The sequence below is a fragment of the Oryctolagus cuniculus genome, chromosome 15 (genome assembly GCF_964237555.1).
Source record: "Oryctolagus cuniculus chromosome 15, mOryCun1.1, whole genome shotgun sequence".
Classification (NCBI taxonomy): Eukaryota; Metazoa; Chordata; class Mammalia; order Lagomorpha; family Leporidae; genus Oryctolagus; species Oryctolagus cuniculus.
The window spans coordinates 15,137,076-15,153,835 of NC_091446.1; the positions used below are offsets into that span (position 1 = coordinate 15,137,076).

The following is a 16,760-nucleotide window of genomic DNA, read 5'->3' on the forward strand; positions in this document are numbered from 1 at the left end:
AATAAAGTAGATCTGATAGATGTAAATAATGAACTCTATCTTAATGTTATTAATCTGTTTTTTTATGTAGCCACAGAATATTTATGAAAACAGGGCCACAATGAAACTTTCAATGAGTTACAAAAAGTACAAAGAATATCTACAATTCTCTCAACACTGTAATGAACCCAAAAATAAATTACAAAAATCTGGAAACATAAACAATCCTTCTACATAAAGATTGCATTACTATTGCTTAAACAACTCCTGGGCCCATAGGAAAAACCAGCCACATTTACTTCACTGTTATAATTAGTTTGTTATGACAATATGTATGGACATTTATTCAGTGTAGCACTGCTTATTAACCATTACAGCTCAACAAGTTCCCACCAAAAGTTCTCTTGTAATTACTTATATTTTCTCAGTAAAATAAGAAGTCAAGTCATCAGCTGAAAATGATGACAAAGAATAAAGTGATAGAAATTTAAGGAGAGAGGAAAATATATGAAACAGTCATCCAGGAGATCTGGGAAAAGATTAAACTAAACTGACAGGAATTCCAGACATCATCAAGCGCTAATCAGAGATTAATGAGTATGAAAGCTGAGTATGTTCCAGACATCATTAAGGGCTATCTTGAGACTAGTGGTTATGAACTTAAAGCTAAATATGGCTAGAAGCACAGGCTTGACAGAATGAGAGAGTGGGGAAACGGACATTTAGCCCAATGGACTAAAGGCTCTGATAGGGTCAGACTGTTAAACTAAAGTGTGAGTACTAGGAGTGCAGGTGTGCAGTGTGTGGTACAGGGGTTAAGCAGGCACTTGTAACAATGTCATCCACATTAGGTGCTCCTCTTAGTCCTGGTTTCTCTGCTTCTCATCCTGCTTCTTGCTAAAGCACTTGGGAAAAGCAGCAGAGGATGATTCAAGTACTTCAGGCCCTGCCACCCACATGGGAGACCCAAATGCAGTCCCTGGACCCTGGCTGTAGCCTGGCCCAGCCCCAACCATCTGTGGAGTAAGCCAGAATATAGAAGATCTGTCTGTCTGTCCTCTCAGTCTGTCATTTTGCCTTTTAAATAAATAAATCAGTTATTCAAAGAAAGAATAAATCAATGAATGAGCTACAAAGATCAGTGGTACTTGAAGAATAAGATAAATTGAAATAGAAATTATAGGACCCACCATAGGTACTAGAATGACAAGGTAAAGAGTACAGCAATGGGAGAGATTAGCTCAAGTAGAATGGAAAATAAGATCTTTGGTAGAGACATCAAAAATTAAGAGGTCACATATTGAAAGAAGTATTAAGGTAAATAATAAAGTCATAAAAATTTTTTATTGGAACAGGTGTCTGGCTAGGGGTTAAGATGCCCATGTCCTGTAGTGGAGTGCCTGGGTCTGAGGCCTGGCTCCAGCTTTTCACTAATTCAGACCCTTGGAAGCAGTGGTAATTGTTGAAGTACTTGGGTTCTTAGCTCCTGGAACCAGTCTTAGCCCAGTCCCAGCCATTGCAGGAATTTGGGGACAGATGCTAGCACTTTCTCTCTCCTTCTCAGTCTCTCCCTCCTCTCCCTGCTCTCCTCCCTCCTCCCTTCTGCTCTTTCTCCTTCTCCCTCTCTCCTTCCCTTCTTTCACCCATCCACACCTTCCTCCCTCCCTCCCTGTCTGTCTCTCTGCCTATCAAACTGAAAAGTAAACAAAGCTGATAAATATTTGCTGGGCAGAGTGACAGTAAACCAGATGCTAAATTCTCCAAGAAATAAAGCAACCTGAGAAACAAAATGATAGGTGGTGTAGTCTGGAGATAAGTCTCAAAGGCAGATTTAGAGGAGGAAGGATTAAGACAGGAAATGGCAGAAACCAGAACACATGTATCCATTTCAGCCCAGACATTGTAAGGACATAGAAATGAAAACAGCTTCACTAGAGGTGCATATGGGAAACAGCGAAGGACTTACAAAGGCAGTCTTCCTCTGAGCACACAAATACTCTCTTACTGTTGCTAACAGTGGTCTGCAAATGAATTTTCTTATTAGGACTGCATGCTCATTTACAGTCCTTGTCTCTACTGTTGAGGAACAGTGTTCTTCTTTTTCGTACTATTTGTTGAACTCAGTGTACAGTTAATTTTATGAGTATAAAGTAAACTGAAAACAGATCTTTGTAAAGATTAAGAGTGGGAATAGGAGAGGGAGAAGGAAGACAGGTGGGAGGGTGGGAGGGTGGGAAGTGTCACTATGTTCCTAAACCTGTGTATATGAAATACATGAAATTTGTATACCTTAAATAAAAACTTAAAAAGACAAAAAACTGCATGCTCTAAATAGTTGTCTATAAAGTTGTCTACACATAAATGAGCCCAGAACTTAAGTTTATAATACTGGCCAGAGCCAGAAATGGAGTGTGTTCTTGAATCTAAATAGTAACCACAAAGTATTTATTTGTAGGCAAGTTTAAAACAGTTTTTTTAAGTCACCAACTTTTGAAAATGTCATAAAGAATTTTTTAAAAAAAAGCACTAGAAAAACAAACCAAAAAAAAGGAAGAATATAGTACAGAAAGTCTGTGTAGATTGCCCTAGTCACCTTCACACACCAGATAATAATCTCTTATAAAAGCTGACAGGAAGTTTACTTTAAAGCAGTAATATATACATAAAAATACAGCAATAACATCAGGAATAGAAAACTGAAAAACAAAAAAACCTCGAAATCATGGAATGCATAGTAAAGAGACTGTATTAGTTTCAGCTCCTGGTTCATAAGTAAAATCCAAGGAAATAGCACCATCTATTGGAATTTCTCATATTTAAAAATATTCTCAAATCCTGGGAAATAAGATTAGTCTATAATATTTTCCCTCATTTGGCTAAGAAAATAAACTTACGTATTAATAAATAAGATCTAAATTAATCAAAAAAACCTTATGTTAAAATTATTAATTATTGGCTTAAAATTCTGATCTCAAATAACTTATCACTTTGACTAAATTCATATGGAGATTTTATTAAAGATAAAAATATTCTCAAAGAATGAAGAAATTACATATGTAAAGAAACTCACAGATATGGTATTCCTGTATGCTGCTTGTGTAACCATATATTGCAGAATATCCAAATATTATGATCATGACAACATCTCTACTATCCAACTCCATAATATGTGCTGAATGTCCCTCCACAGCATACTGCTGACCATGTCCAAGAACAGTAGGAGTTTTTGTACTCCATGACTGACTATTTATGTTAAAAACCCATAATTCATCTGTGACATTGCCATCATTTGTTTCAATTCTGCCTCCATACATAAAGATGTTTTCCTGTAAATTAAAATACATGTATTAATAGACAAAATAGTTGTTTCTTAGCAATATGTATTAATTTAAAATAAGTGATATATTTCAACATATAATTTTGGTCAATGTTCACAACATGCATAAGGCATAGTTCTTATTTGTAAAAGATCAGGAAATACAAGAATAATGAAAACTAAATTTATATACTAAAAAGAGGGGAAATACCTATGCTTTCAAATTTTACTTGAAAACATTTTATTCAAAGTGGCTACATTATACAATCACCCATATTTTTAATTATCCTATAGGAAGATAATAATGAACCACTATTATGAGAATAGAATATGCAGTATTATAATCAAAAACTTAAAAATTTAAGTGTGCAGTAGTTCTATAACAAATAATTTCCTTCTCCATATAACAGAAAAAAATTACAAACTAGGTTGTTGATTAATCACTCATAACAATCTTTTCAATATTTGAACAATCTGAGTCTCTAGTTGTTATGTTTGCATTCCACCATCCTAACTTGTACTACTTTGTGCTATTCACATCATTTACTGTTTTTGTCAAGCACTATTCACCAAAAAGGCAGATGATATTCATGCAGCATGTACATTTTTAATTTTAATTTCTCTTGGTTATAGGAAAACACTACAAACATTAATTCATCTTTGGTAAATCTTAATAGCACTTATAAATTATACAAATAATCTTAATCCCATAGGATTATAATAAATTGACATAAATCATCACTATTTCAGAAATCAAGGAATAGAGGGGAACTTCTCCAATGTGCTAAAGGATGCTTTCCCCTAAGGTCAGGAATGATATAAGGATGCTCATTTCTGCCACTTCTACTCAACATAATACTGAAGGCTGTAGCTAGAGAAAACAGGCAAAAACTAATACAGGCTTTGAAAAGGATGACTGGAATTGGATAGGTACAAGAAAACTGATCCTCCTGGCAGATAACACAATTTTGTGCAGAGAATATACTAAGTAGTCCCAAAAAAGCCAATTATATCTAATCAATTCAGCAATATTGCAGGATATAAGATCTACTTAAATAAATTAAATTATATTTCTGTACACTTAAGAATGAACAACCCAAAAAAGTTAAAGGTATAAATAAATGCAGAAATATTCCATGTGTATGGGTCAGAAAACAACATTAAGATTATAATACTCTCCACATCTAGAGATTCAACACAATCCCTATCAGAATCCCAACTGGCTTCCTTGTAAAAAGTAACAAGTTTATTCCAAAATTATATGGAACTGCAAGGCAGATAGAATATCAGAACAATCTTGTCAACAAACAACATCAGGATAAAATCACAAAGACCAAAAATGGAGGAATCACATTTCCGGAAAACTTACTCCTAACAAAACTAATCAAGATGGTACACTACTGACAAAACCAACAGAATAGAACTGGAAGTCAAGAATAAAGCCATTCGTCAACTGATTTTTGACAAGTGCCAAGACATTCAATAGGGAAAAGCAATCCCTACAACAAGAGTGTACAAAAAATTTAATAACCACTTGCAAAAGAATAAAGTTGAACCTTTACTGTATACTATACACAAAGCTCAAAATAGATGGAAGAATTAAATATAAGAACCAAAACTATAAAGCTCTCAAATGAAAAAAAAGAGGAGGGGGGTAAATTCTATGATCCGGGATTTGGCAATCTATTGTTAGATATGACACCAAAATCACAAGCAGTGAAAAAAATTTAAAAATATAAACCTCATTAAAATTTAAAAAAAAACCTTCAACACTTCAAAATATACTATTAATAAAGTGAAACAGCACACAAAATGGTATAAAATATTTGCAGGATACATATCTGCTAAGAGTCAACTATTTAGAATATATAAAGAACTCTTACAATTCAGCCATTAAGACAAATAACCTTATTTTGGAATGGGCAGGACTTGAACAGAAATTTCTACAAAAACTACATTAAAAAATGCTCAACAGTATCAGTAAACAGAAAAATAAAAACCAAAACCATAGTGAGATACCGTTTCATACCACTAAAATAACTACCATAAAAAAGATACTAATAAGTGTTGACAAGGATGTACAGAAGTAGTAGTCTTCATAGATTTGGTGGGAATGTAAATGATATAACCACTTTGGAAAACAATCTTGTATATATTCAGAAAATTTACACAGCATTGCCATTTGACCAAGCAATTCGACTCCTAAGTATATAACTAAGAAAAAAAAAAAAGTGCCCTCACAAAAGCTTTATAAAAATGTTCATATTGGCCAAAAGGTGTAAAGGTTCCAAATATCTATTAACTGATAAATAACCAAAATGCAGAATATCTATATGATGGCATCCAATGAGAGTTATTCAGCCATGAAATACTAATACACGTTATACCTTAAAACAGTATGCTAAGTGAAATATGCCAATCCCAAGTCAATAGTGTATGATTTTCAGTCATATAAAATACTCAGAAAAGACATATCTATAGAGACAAAAAACAGATTTGTGATTGCTTAAGACTGAGAGGAGGCTTGGAGCAACAGTTAAAGAATACAAAGTTGCTTTATAAATGACGAAATTAAATTGATCACACAACTCTGAGATCTTACAAAAATCTACAATAGTTATATACTACTGAACATACTAAAAATCTCTGAATTATATTCCTTAAATGAGTGAATTGTAAAGTATACCAATTATATCTCAATACAGCTTTACAAAAAAGAAATATAAAACACTAAAATTAAACTAAAATATAAAACTAAAATAAGTCTAAGAAACATATGCATATTTGTATGTATATATATGCACACATACACAAGTATATAAGAGATTACTATTTGATTTTAAAGCATATACATGCATAAAAAGACTGGAAGTTTGTTCTTTATACTGTTCCTGTATTTTCCAAACTGTTTTACATAAGCACAGAAAATTCATAAATTGTGATTTGAAAGGCCTAGCCACAGATCAAAAAATTCATGAATCATGGTTCATTCAAAATAAAAACCAGTGAAATGGCCTGTAATTTTAATTATGCTAAATTCATGAGTCCCAGGAGTATATAAAAATGACTGATACAAATGTAATTCCTTTCAAAATCTCAACAAAACTTTTCAGAAAAAGAAAACTCAAACCTAAAGTTTACCTGGTATTACCTGGTATTTCTCTCTCTCTCTCTCTCTCTCTCTCTCTCTCTCTCTCTGCCTCTCCATCTATGTGTGTAATTCAGACTTTCAAAGAAATAAATAAAATCTTAAACAGAAACAAAACAATACAAAAAAAAAAAAAAGACGCTATCAACAGACTAAAACAGATAGACGACAGGACCAGAAATGCAAAGGTGGGTCAATATTCGCAATTCAATAAATATCATAAATCACATCAATAGAATAATTGGTCATCTAAATGGAAGCAGAGAAAGCATTTGATAAGATTCAACACCCATTTCATGTTAAAAACCTTCCACAAATTAGATATAGAAGGAACACTCCTCAAAATTATAAAGGCTATATATCACAAAACAATAGACAATTTCACACTGAATGGGAGAAAGCTGAAAGCATTTCCCCTCAGATCTGGAACAAGACAAGGATGTCCACTTTCGCCACTCTTATTCAATACAGAATTAGAAGTTTTAGCAAGAGCCAGTTAAGGAGGAGAAAGAAAGAAAGCGCATCAAAATTGGAAAAGAGGAAGTCAAATTATCCATGTTTGCAGATGACTTATGTTGTACATGGAAAAACCTAAACACTTCACCAAAAAGCTGTTAGAATCAATAAGCCAATTCAGTAAAATTGCAAGTCACAAAACAAACATACAAACAATAGCAGCTTTTGTGTATGCTAATGATGAACTCATAGAAAGAGAAATCAAGAAATTGTAATCACAACAGCCATCAAAAAAATCAAATATTTATGAATAAATTTAACCAAAGAAGTGAAAGATCTCTACAATGAAAATTATTGAACATTGATGAAAGAAATCATAAAGGACACAAAAAATGGAAAGATAGTCCTTGCTCATGAATTGGAAGAATCAATATCATTAAAATGTCTACACTACCAAAAGCAATCTACAGATTCAATGCAACCCCTAAAAAAAATACCAATGATATTCCCTACAGAATCAGAAAAAACAATCCTAAATTTCACATGGAATTACAAAAGACCCAAAATAGCCAAAGTGATCCTGAGCAAGAAAAAATCAAGATGGAGGCCTCACAATACCTGACTTCAAAGCATACTACAAAGCTATTGTAATCAAAATGGCATGGCACTGACACAAAAACAGCTACAGAGGTAAAAAAAAAAAAAAAAAAAAAAAAAAAAAAAAAAAAAAAAAAAAAAACCATAGGAGAAAATACTAGCAAACCATGTATTTGATAGAGGAATAATGTTATAATATATAAAAAATTCCTTCCACTCAACAACAAAAACATAACCCAATTCAAAAATGGCAAAAGATTTGAATAGACATTTCTCCAAGAATACACAAATAGTTGATAAGTCTTGAAAAAACAAGCAATATTGATTACCATGAGAGAAATGCAAATCAAAGAGATACATTTCATCTCATTAAGTTGTCAATAATCAAAAAAACTGCCGGCGCCGCGGCTCACTTGGTTAATCCTCTGCCTGCGGCGCCGGCATCCCATATGGATGCCGGGTTCTAGTCCCAGTTGCTCCTCTTCCAGTCCAGCTCTCTGCTGTGGCCCAGGAAGGGCAGTGGAGGATGGCCCAGGTGCTTGGGGCCCTGCACCTGCATGGGAGACAAGGAGGAGGCACCTTGCTCCTGGCTTCAGATAGGCACAGCACCGGCCATAGCGGCCATTTGGGGGCTGAACCAATGGAAGGAAGCCCTTTTCTGTCTCTCTCTTTCTCTCTCACTGTCTAATTCTGCCTGTCAAATAATAAAAAAATAAAAATTAAAAAAAAATAACAAGGGTTGGCAAGGCAATGGACTAAAGAATCCATGTGCCCTAGCAGGGATGTAAAATGATGCATTCACTGTAGAAAGCATTATGGCACTTATGTTTTATTAAACATAAATATATATATACTGACTAGGACATTTATTACTCACATTAATTTATCTATTGCCTTTAATAATCTCAATCAATTCCTTGACCTAAACAATAGTGAGCTGTTGTGTATTTATATATATATATATAAATACATATATATATATAAAAAATATATATATATAGCTTTTCTTTTTGGAAATAAATGAAAATTCATTTCATTCTACATTAGTACTTGACTTTAGGTATTCATTTACACACACTTGGCTTAGCATTACATAAATTAACTAAGCATATATTTCATATCTATAAATAAAGTTTATTTACTGGTATTTTATATATATGTTTATAAAACGTAGACCCAGAAATTCCACTTGTGGGTATACATGATATCATTCAGCCTTAAAATGAAGGATAGGGCAGGCATTTGGCATAGTGATGAAGACACCACTTGAGATATCTGCATCCCACACCAGAGTACCTGGGTTCGAGCCCCAATTCTGCTGCTATTCCAGCTACTTCCTAATACATACCCTGGGAGATAGCAGGTTTTGGCTCAAGCACCTGGGTCCCTGCCACCTACATGGGAGCCCCCACATTGAGTTCCTGGCTTTGGCATGGCCCAGCCCTGGCCGTTGTAGGAATTTGTGGAATGAATCAATGACCAATAGATTGGGAAAGGTCTACTCAGTGTCTATCTCTCACTCTTGCTCTCGCTCTCGCTCTCTCTCTCTCAAAAATAAATTACATAATTTTTTTAAAACCTGGGAGGATATTCCATACATGCTGCAACATGGATGAACCTTGAAGACATTATGCTCATGGAAATAAGTCACAAAATGACAAATATTATATGATTCCACTTATATAAGTAATGACCACTTATAAGTAGTCAAATTCACAAAGACAGAAAGTAGACTGGTGGTTTGCAGGGGCTGGCTAGAAGAGTGATGAGAGTAATTACTTTAGTTTTACAAGATAAAAAAAAGTTCTGGAGATAATCATGGCAATGGTTATACCACAATGTGAGAGTACTTTTATCATTGAACTCTACATATAAAAATAGTTAAAATACTAAATTTTACCTTGTGTCCTTTATTATAATTTTAAAAAGTGACTGACCTGATGACTAGGTAAAAAGCCATGGACACAAATCCCAACACTCATCTTTTTTTATGTCTTTTATTGAGCAATTATTCTAAAATCCACTATCTTACTAAAAACTATGAGTCTATGATATATTAAGTTACTGTGATCCCTATGATACATTGTTCTCATAAGTGTTTGAAATAAATCTGAGATTTGGTACCTTTCCTCCTAAGGTAAACTCTTAAAAAAAGATTAAAATTTAAAAGTCAAGAGCCATACCTGATATAAAGCAAGAGAATGTCCATATCTCTGGAGAGGCCCCCTTGACAGAGTTCCTACATTCCATATACTGCTTTCTAAATTGTAACTAAAAGCAAGAAAAGATAATAACTTCATAAGCTAAGATTCATTTCAATTTTTTGATTTCCATATGCTTTCCTCCACTTGCAGTTAAATATTCATTAAATTCAGTAAGAATTATAAATCAACGCTTAACTTCATGTATCATATTGGAAACTTTTAATAAAGACTCACTGAAGACATACCCACTATAAGATCTAATCAATAAAATGTATAATGTACATTAACTTGACTAGGACATTTATTATATTAATGTATCTATTGCCTTTAATAATTTCAATTAATTTCTTGACCTAAACAATAGCAAGCTGTTCTATACTTTTTAAAAAAGCTAGCTTTTCTTTTAGGAAATAAATGAAAATTCATTTCATCCTATAAGTCATATACTTTAGGTATTCATTTTTATTCTTCACACACACTTGACTTAGCATCACATAAATTAACAAAGTATATATTTCTTATCTAAAACTAAAGTTTATTTACTGGTAATTTTGTTTTAATTGTGCAAAATAAACTCACTAGCATAGAAACTTCTATTACAATACATTACGTTCAATACATAAGGAAATAAAAGTTCAAAACTATGAATCTCAAATATTTAACAAAAAGAATTCTTGCTGGTTTTCACTATACTCTACACTCAAACTTTAATTTGCCAAAATACTCAAAAGAATGATCCCAGTCCAAAAATAGGGTAGTATTTTAAGTAAAGACTCTGACTATCAATTATTATCTCTCTACTTCTCTCTTCCTCTGACTCAACAGGAAAGGCAAAAAGTTTCCTTTCACAAGAAAGATAAGGGTAACCAAAATTGTTCTCAGCATTATTTCCTGGCTTGGAGTTATAGGATGTATATGTATAATACAAATGAGGAAAGATAATCAATGAGGACATAACTTCCACAGATTCGCACCTCTGAATCTACCCACCTACCAGTGTCTGCAGCCAACACATTGCTTTCCACCAAATTATCATAAATTAGGGCTCAGCAAAGTATTTCTGTAAAGGGCCAGACAGTAAACATTTTAGGTATGTGGGCCACACTGATCTCACATCTTTTTTTTTTAGCCTAATGAAAATTAAATAAACCATTCTCAGCCCCCAGGCATTGGGCCTAACCTCTATAGTCTGCTGATCTCTGCTACAAATGAGTTGCTTATGTTCCTTACACATTAGATCCCATACTACCCCAGCAGTTCTCCCACGTTTTCTATATTATATGTCTTACCAGAATTTTCATCAGCATAAATACTTTTATTTCTTTCATTTATTAAAAGAAAGAAAACTTCCCTTGACTTCACTCCCCCTTCAAGTTACCACCCCATTTCCTTACTGCCCCACATCTTTATGGTCCCACCCCTACCAATCCTTCCATTCTCTCTGAAACTAACTCTACTTGGGCTTTTAACCCCACCAACCCAGAAAAACTGTCTGTCAAGGTTAGCTTCCTCATACTAAACCCATGGCCACTTTTCAGTCTTCATTTCTCTTGACTTAGTTAATCATCAGCACTTGACATTGTTAATCATGACTTAATCCTCGTATATTGTTTTCCTTGCCTTCAAAGTCACTGTACTCTTTTGGTTCTATCTCACTGGCCGCTACTTTCCTGTCTCTTTTACTGATTTCTTCACTTCTCTCCAATATCTCAGAGATGGGATACCTCAGACTCAGTTCTTCTTTTCAGACTAGAAGTCATTCCCTTGATAATCTCATCCTAACTCAATTCTGTTCCTACTCTTCCTCCCAATCCCTAGAATGCTCTTAATAGAGTACCTCATTTGTCAAAACACGCTAAAAACCCTTCCATGAGTTCCAACAAATCTACAACACTCTTCATCAACTATATACCTCCTCCATTAGCCCTCCAATTTCATACTTCCTTATTACACATTCCATGCAATTCATATGGGCCTACTCATTGCTCCCCAAATATTTCAAGCAGCCCCTCCCTTAAGGCTTTTGTCTGACTCTCCTCTGTGGCTACAGAAAACTGTAGTGCCGACACCCTGACCTCCTCCTAGACTTTGCTCAGCTTTCATTTTTCTCATGAAACCTACCTTGGCCATTACATTTGTAATTGCAACTTCCTACTTTTTGGCACTCCTGATTTGCTTACCTCTTCTCTCTTTTTCTTTTCTCTGCATATATATGTGTGTATGTGTATACTTATGTGTGTATAGATATATCATGAATATGTAATGTGTGTATATACATATATAACAGCTCCAGCTGTTGCAGCCATATTGGGAATTAACCAGCAGATAGAAGATCTGTCTGTCTCTTCCCCCCTCTCCTCTCTGTAACTCTGCCTTTCAAATAAATAAATCTTTAAAAAAAGTTTAATATCTACACATCAATTAAATTCTGCTATAGAACATAAATCATTATAACTGACACTATCACTTCTAAAAGCTATTTAAATATCCTTATCTACATTTGAACTACATTCAGAATGATGAAAAATATTCTCCAACCTGTGAAAACAAGGTTAATTCTAATCTGATACCTCTTGGCTTTTATCTATATAAGCCTATAAATCTGCATAACATAGAAACCAAAGGAACCAGGTTTCACACAAAAAAAGTTAAACTATTTGGTTCAAATAGAAAATATGTAAGTTTAAGAGAGTACTGAATAATATTCATCACTTAATTTCAAATATGCTATTCAATTTTCCCAAAACACAAACTTTTAAGATTTTCACTTGATAATTTGGCTTTACTTTCACAATGCAGCTTTGGAAAGATCACAGTTTAATTCAAGTTCAACTCTGTTTTCACAGGTTTCTTCATTTTCTTTAATCACAGTTAATTCTTTCTAGTTTCCACATTAAAATCTCATTATTACTTCAGGTTCTTGTCATATCTTAATTCACTTTAATCCTATCAACTCTCTTTCAATTCTGTCTACTATATTTTAGTCATCATATATTATGTTACAAAATTGTAATTTTTCACTTAAATATTTACCTAAAACTTTTCTCTTTCAAGAATTTTATTTTGCAGTTTAAATCTAGTCATTTCAGTCATAATTTTAAAGAAATTTCCTCTTATATTTAGTATTTCTTAGAGTTTCAAAATTAATAGGGTTAATATATTCAACACATAAAATTGCCTGATAAAACAGAGAATTCCCAGTGAAATCTAAATTTCAGATAAACAAGAACATTTTTAATGTCAGTATGACCTATGCAATATTTGGAACAAAACAAAAAATATAAATACTGCACTTTTTCTCATATGAAAAATTTGTTATTTACCTGAAATTTGATTTTAACTATGTCCATTATATTTATCTGCTTATCTGATCATTCTATAGGATACACACCATAACAGTATTCTGTCTGGAACCAGTTCTGACTGGCTGATGACTGATTTGCACTAGTTATTAGAAATATTATAACTATAAACAACATTATTCATCAAAATATTCATCCTAATTCCCCTTTTCCGTTATTGAATAGTTCATAAAATACAAATGCAATCATCAACTGAATAAGAAATCAGATAAAACATTCATCCTTTTGGCTCCCCTTAGTACCCAATCATACAGAGAACAATCTCTATTGAGGCAACAGTAAAAGAATGATAGGTTTTATAATAGGTACTATTCTGCAAAAAACTGCTTGTAAATTACATATCAAGTTAAAGTTCATATAAATTAAAATGTACAGAAGAAACTGAAAGTATTTTTATGTATACGATTATACTTCATTTTGAGACACTAAAATGTGGCAGTGTTTATTATGCCCAGAACAGTCATAGCCTACCTTTATTTGAAGTTAATATTTCTCATTGATAAATTTATTAAAAACACAAAACAAACCTGTATGTACAATGATATAATTAACTATGGACGTATTGAGTTATTCCCAAATCAGTCCCATTTAACAAATTGATGTCACAAAATTAAACATATATTCAAACATCAAAACAGTCCAGCTTAATATATTGTAAAAATCTGAAAATACTTACTTCAAGACCATTTGAAAAGAACCGTAGTTAAAAGTATATCCACCAATCACCCACATAAATTTCCCATGTAAAACTGCTTTATGTGAAGCCCGACCTACAGAAGGATTGAAGGGTTTCACGTTTGGGAGAATCCAATAAGATTCAGTAGAAGGAACATTCAAAGAACAATCAGGACCTATTAAAATAAAAATCAAACAACACACTGGATTAAAAAAATCTTATATTATAAAAAGATTACATAGGGATTAAGAGAATTTAAGAATACAATGCTTCTTATATTAACAAATGAAATAGAAATAACAATATGGAAATAATTTATAAGAAAAATACTAACAGCAAATGTAATGCCTAAAAGGGAAAAAAATTCACATACTCAGAGTTGGATATGTTCAAATAAATATCAAAATCTAAAAGAATAAATAACATAAAACTGCAAATTTACTTTAGTATGTTTAGAATATTATAATGGAAAACAATATACTCAAATCTCAGTTTTTGCCCTAACTAGCAGTGTGACCTTGGGTAAATCTGTTTACCAGTTCCATCATCAAACTTTCATCTATAAAATGGAAATAATCTATCCCAAGTGTTATACTATAAATATTTAATATAAAATCAAGATAAACAAAGCATTTGTAAATTATAAACTGTGCAACAATTATTAAAATAAAGATTATGTTTTCCTTGGCATCATTATTAGAACAACCAAAATTGGCGTTGGTAGGGAGTTTCATATCCTCAAAGAAAAAAAGCTATTACGTATAATAAGATAAAAACTATTAATTAGTACAGAATAATTTCAAATACAATAAGGATAAAAACACAGCCTCTGGGGCTGGCAGTGTGGTGTAGCGGGTAAAGCTGCCGCCTGCAGTGCCAGCATCCCATATGGGCACCGGTTCAACTCCTGGCTGCTCCATTTCTGATCCAGCTCTCTGCTATGGCCTGGGAAAGCAGAAGATGGCCAAGTCCTTGGGCCTCTGCACCTGCATGAGAGAATGGGAAGAGGCTCCTGGCTTTGGATCAGCAAAGCTCCAGCCATTATGGCCATCTGGAGAGTGAACCAACGGATGGAAGACTCCTCTCTCTCTCTCTCTTTCTCTCTGCCTCTGCCTCTCTGTGACTCTGCCTTTCAAATAAATAAATAAACATTTAAAAACACACACACACACACACAAAAAAAAAACACAGCCTTTTCCTATTCATATGCCTGGTATTACTCATGAGTCTTGGTAAACTGTAAAATGTAGGCGACTAGACTCCAATTGTAAAATACAGGAGACTAGCCTAGATCAGTGTTTTTCCAACTTATGTAATGGAAGAAATGCTCCTAAAGGAAATATCAAACTCTGGGGCTCACAAATTATTTTCATTTTGGAGAAACAAAATATGTTGAAATACTACACATAAAGTCTTTAGAACTTGTTGTATAAGTATAAACAATTTCATAAAATTAAACACATTTATAAAACAAAATTAACATTTAAAGGTGTGTCTCCTTTTATTGCACATCAATCTATTGTACTTTGTAGATACTGTATTTTTACAAATTAAAAATTTGTGGCAATTCTGTACTCTGCAAGTCTACTGCACCAGGAATATGTGTTCACTTCATTTCTGCGTGTCTCAATATGGTAATGCAATATTGCAAAAGTTTTTATTAGTATATGTGCTGTGGCAATCTGTGATCAGTGATCTTTGGGAGTATTATGAACCACAGCTATACAAGACAGGAAAGTTAACTAATAAATGTTCACATGTTCTACCTGCACTACTGATCAGTCAATCCCTGTCTCTCTCCTCTTCATGCCTCCGTATTCCCTGAGATGCAATATTGAAATCAGGCCAAATATTAACCTTAAAACATCCTCCAAGTATTCAAGAGAAAAGAGGTGTCTTACATCTCTCACTGTATATCAAAATCTATAAATGACTAAATTTAGTGAGGAAGACATGTCAATAGACATGACAGGCCAAAACCTAGGTCTTTTATGCCAAAGAGTCAAATGCTGATGTGGAAGACAACACCAAATTATCCAGAAGATCTAGCTAACAAAATTGAAAAAGATGGGTTCATCAAACTACAGATTTTCAATGTAGCAAAAAAAACCTGTATCACAAGATAATAAAAGGGGCCAACACTGTGGCACAGTAGGTTAACCTCCACCTGCAGCGCCAGCATCCCATATGGGGTCAGTTCTAGTCCCGGCTGTTCCTCTTCTGAACTAGCTCTCTGCTGTGGCCTGTAAAAGTAGTAGAAGATGACCCAAGCGCTTGGGCCCCTGCACCATGTGGCAGACCCAGAAGAATCTCCTGGCACCTGACTTTGCATTGGCTCAGCTCCAGCCATTGTGGCCATTTGCAAAGTGAACCAGCAGATGGAAAACCTTTCTCTATCTGTAACTCTACCTCTCAAACAAATAAATAAAATCTTTAAAAAACAAAAAAAGATAATGACACTGAAGACTTTCATAGCTATAAAGTAGAAGTGAATACCTAGCTTCAAAGTAACAAAGGACAAGCTTACTTTTTTAATTTTTTATTTATTTATTATATAACATGAACAAATTTCATGTAGTTCATATATACAGACTTAAGAACATAGTGATACATCTCCTCCTACCTTCCCTCCCACGGACCCTCCAGCTTCCTTCCTTTCTTATTCTTTAATTTTTACAATAACATACTTTCAGTTTATTTTATAATCATAAGATTGATGCTCCACTAAGTAAAGAATTCAACAAATAGTAAAAAGCAAAAAAAAACAAAAAAACAAAAAAAAAACAAAAAAAAAAAAAAAAAAAAACCTGTTCCTCAACAGTAGAGACAAGGCTGGCGCTGTGGCACAGCGCGTTAACACCCTCGCCTGAAGCCGGCATCCCATATGGGTACCAGTTCGAGACCCAGCTGCTCCACTTCCCATCCAGCTCTCTGTTATGGCCTGGGAAAGCAGTAGAAGATGGCCCAAGTCCTTGGGCCCCTGCACCCACATGGGAGACCTGGAAGAAGTTCCTGGCTTCTG

General features: G+C 33.7%; 1 protein-coding gene across 13 annotated transcripts in view; it reads right to left on the reverse strand.

Annotated features, from left to right (window-relative positions):
* ATRNL1 (attractin like 1) overlaps positions 1-16,760 on the reverse strand; it is an 814,147-nt gene that overhangs the window by 729,359 nt on the left and 68,028 nt on the right. For all 13 annotated transcript variants that reach the window (XR_011382205.1, XR_011382206.1, XR_011382207.1 and 10 more), the window contains exons 6-8: positions 13,739-13,913; positions 9,680-9,767; positions 3,050-3,305 (exon numbers count right to left, since the gene is read on the reverse strand). Coding sequence is in view for 9 of the 13 variants with exons in the window: in XM_070057169.1 (XP_069913270.1) it covers positions 3,050-3,305; positions 9,680-9,767; positions 13,739-13,913 (519 nt within the window). In the remaining 4 variants the exon portion in view is untranslated. The remainder of the gene's footprint in view (positions 1-3,049; positions 3,306-9,679; positions 9,768-13,738; positions 13,914-16,760) is intronic.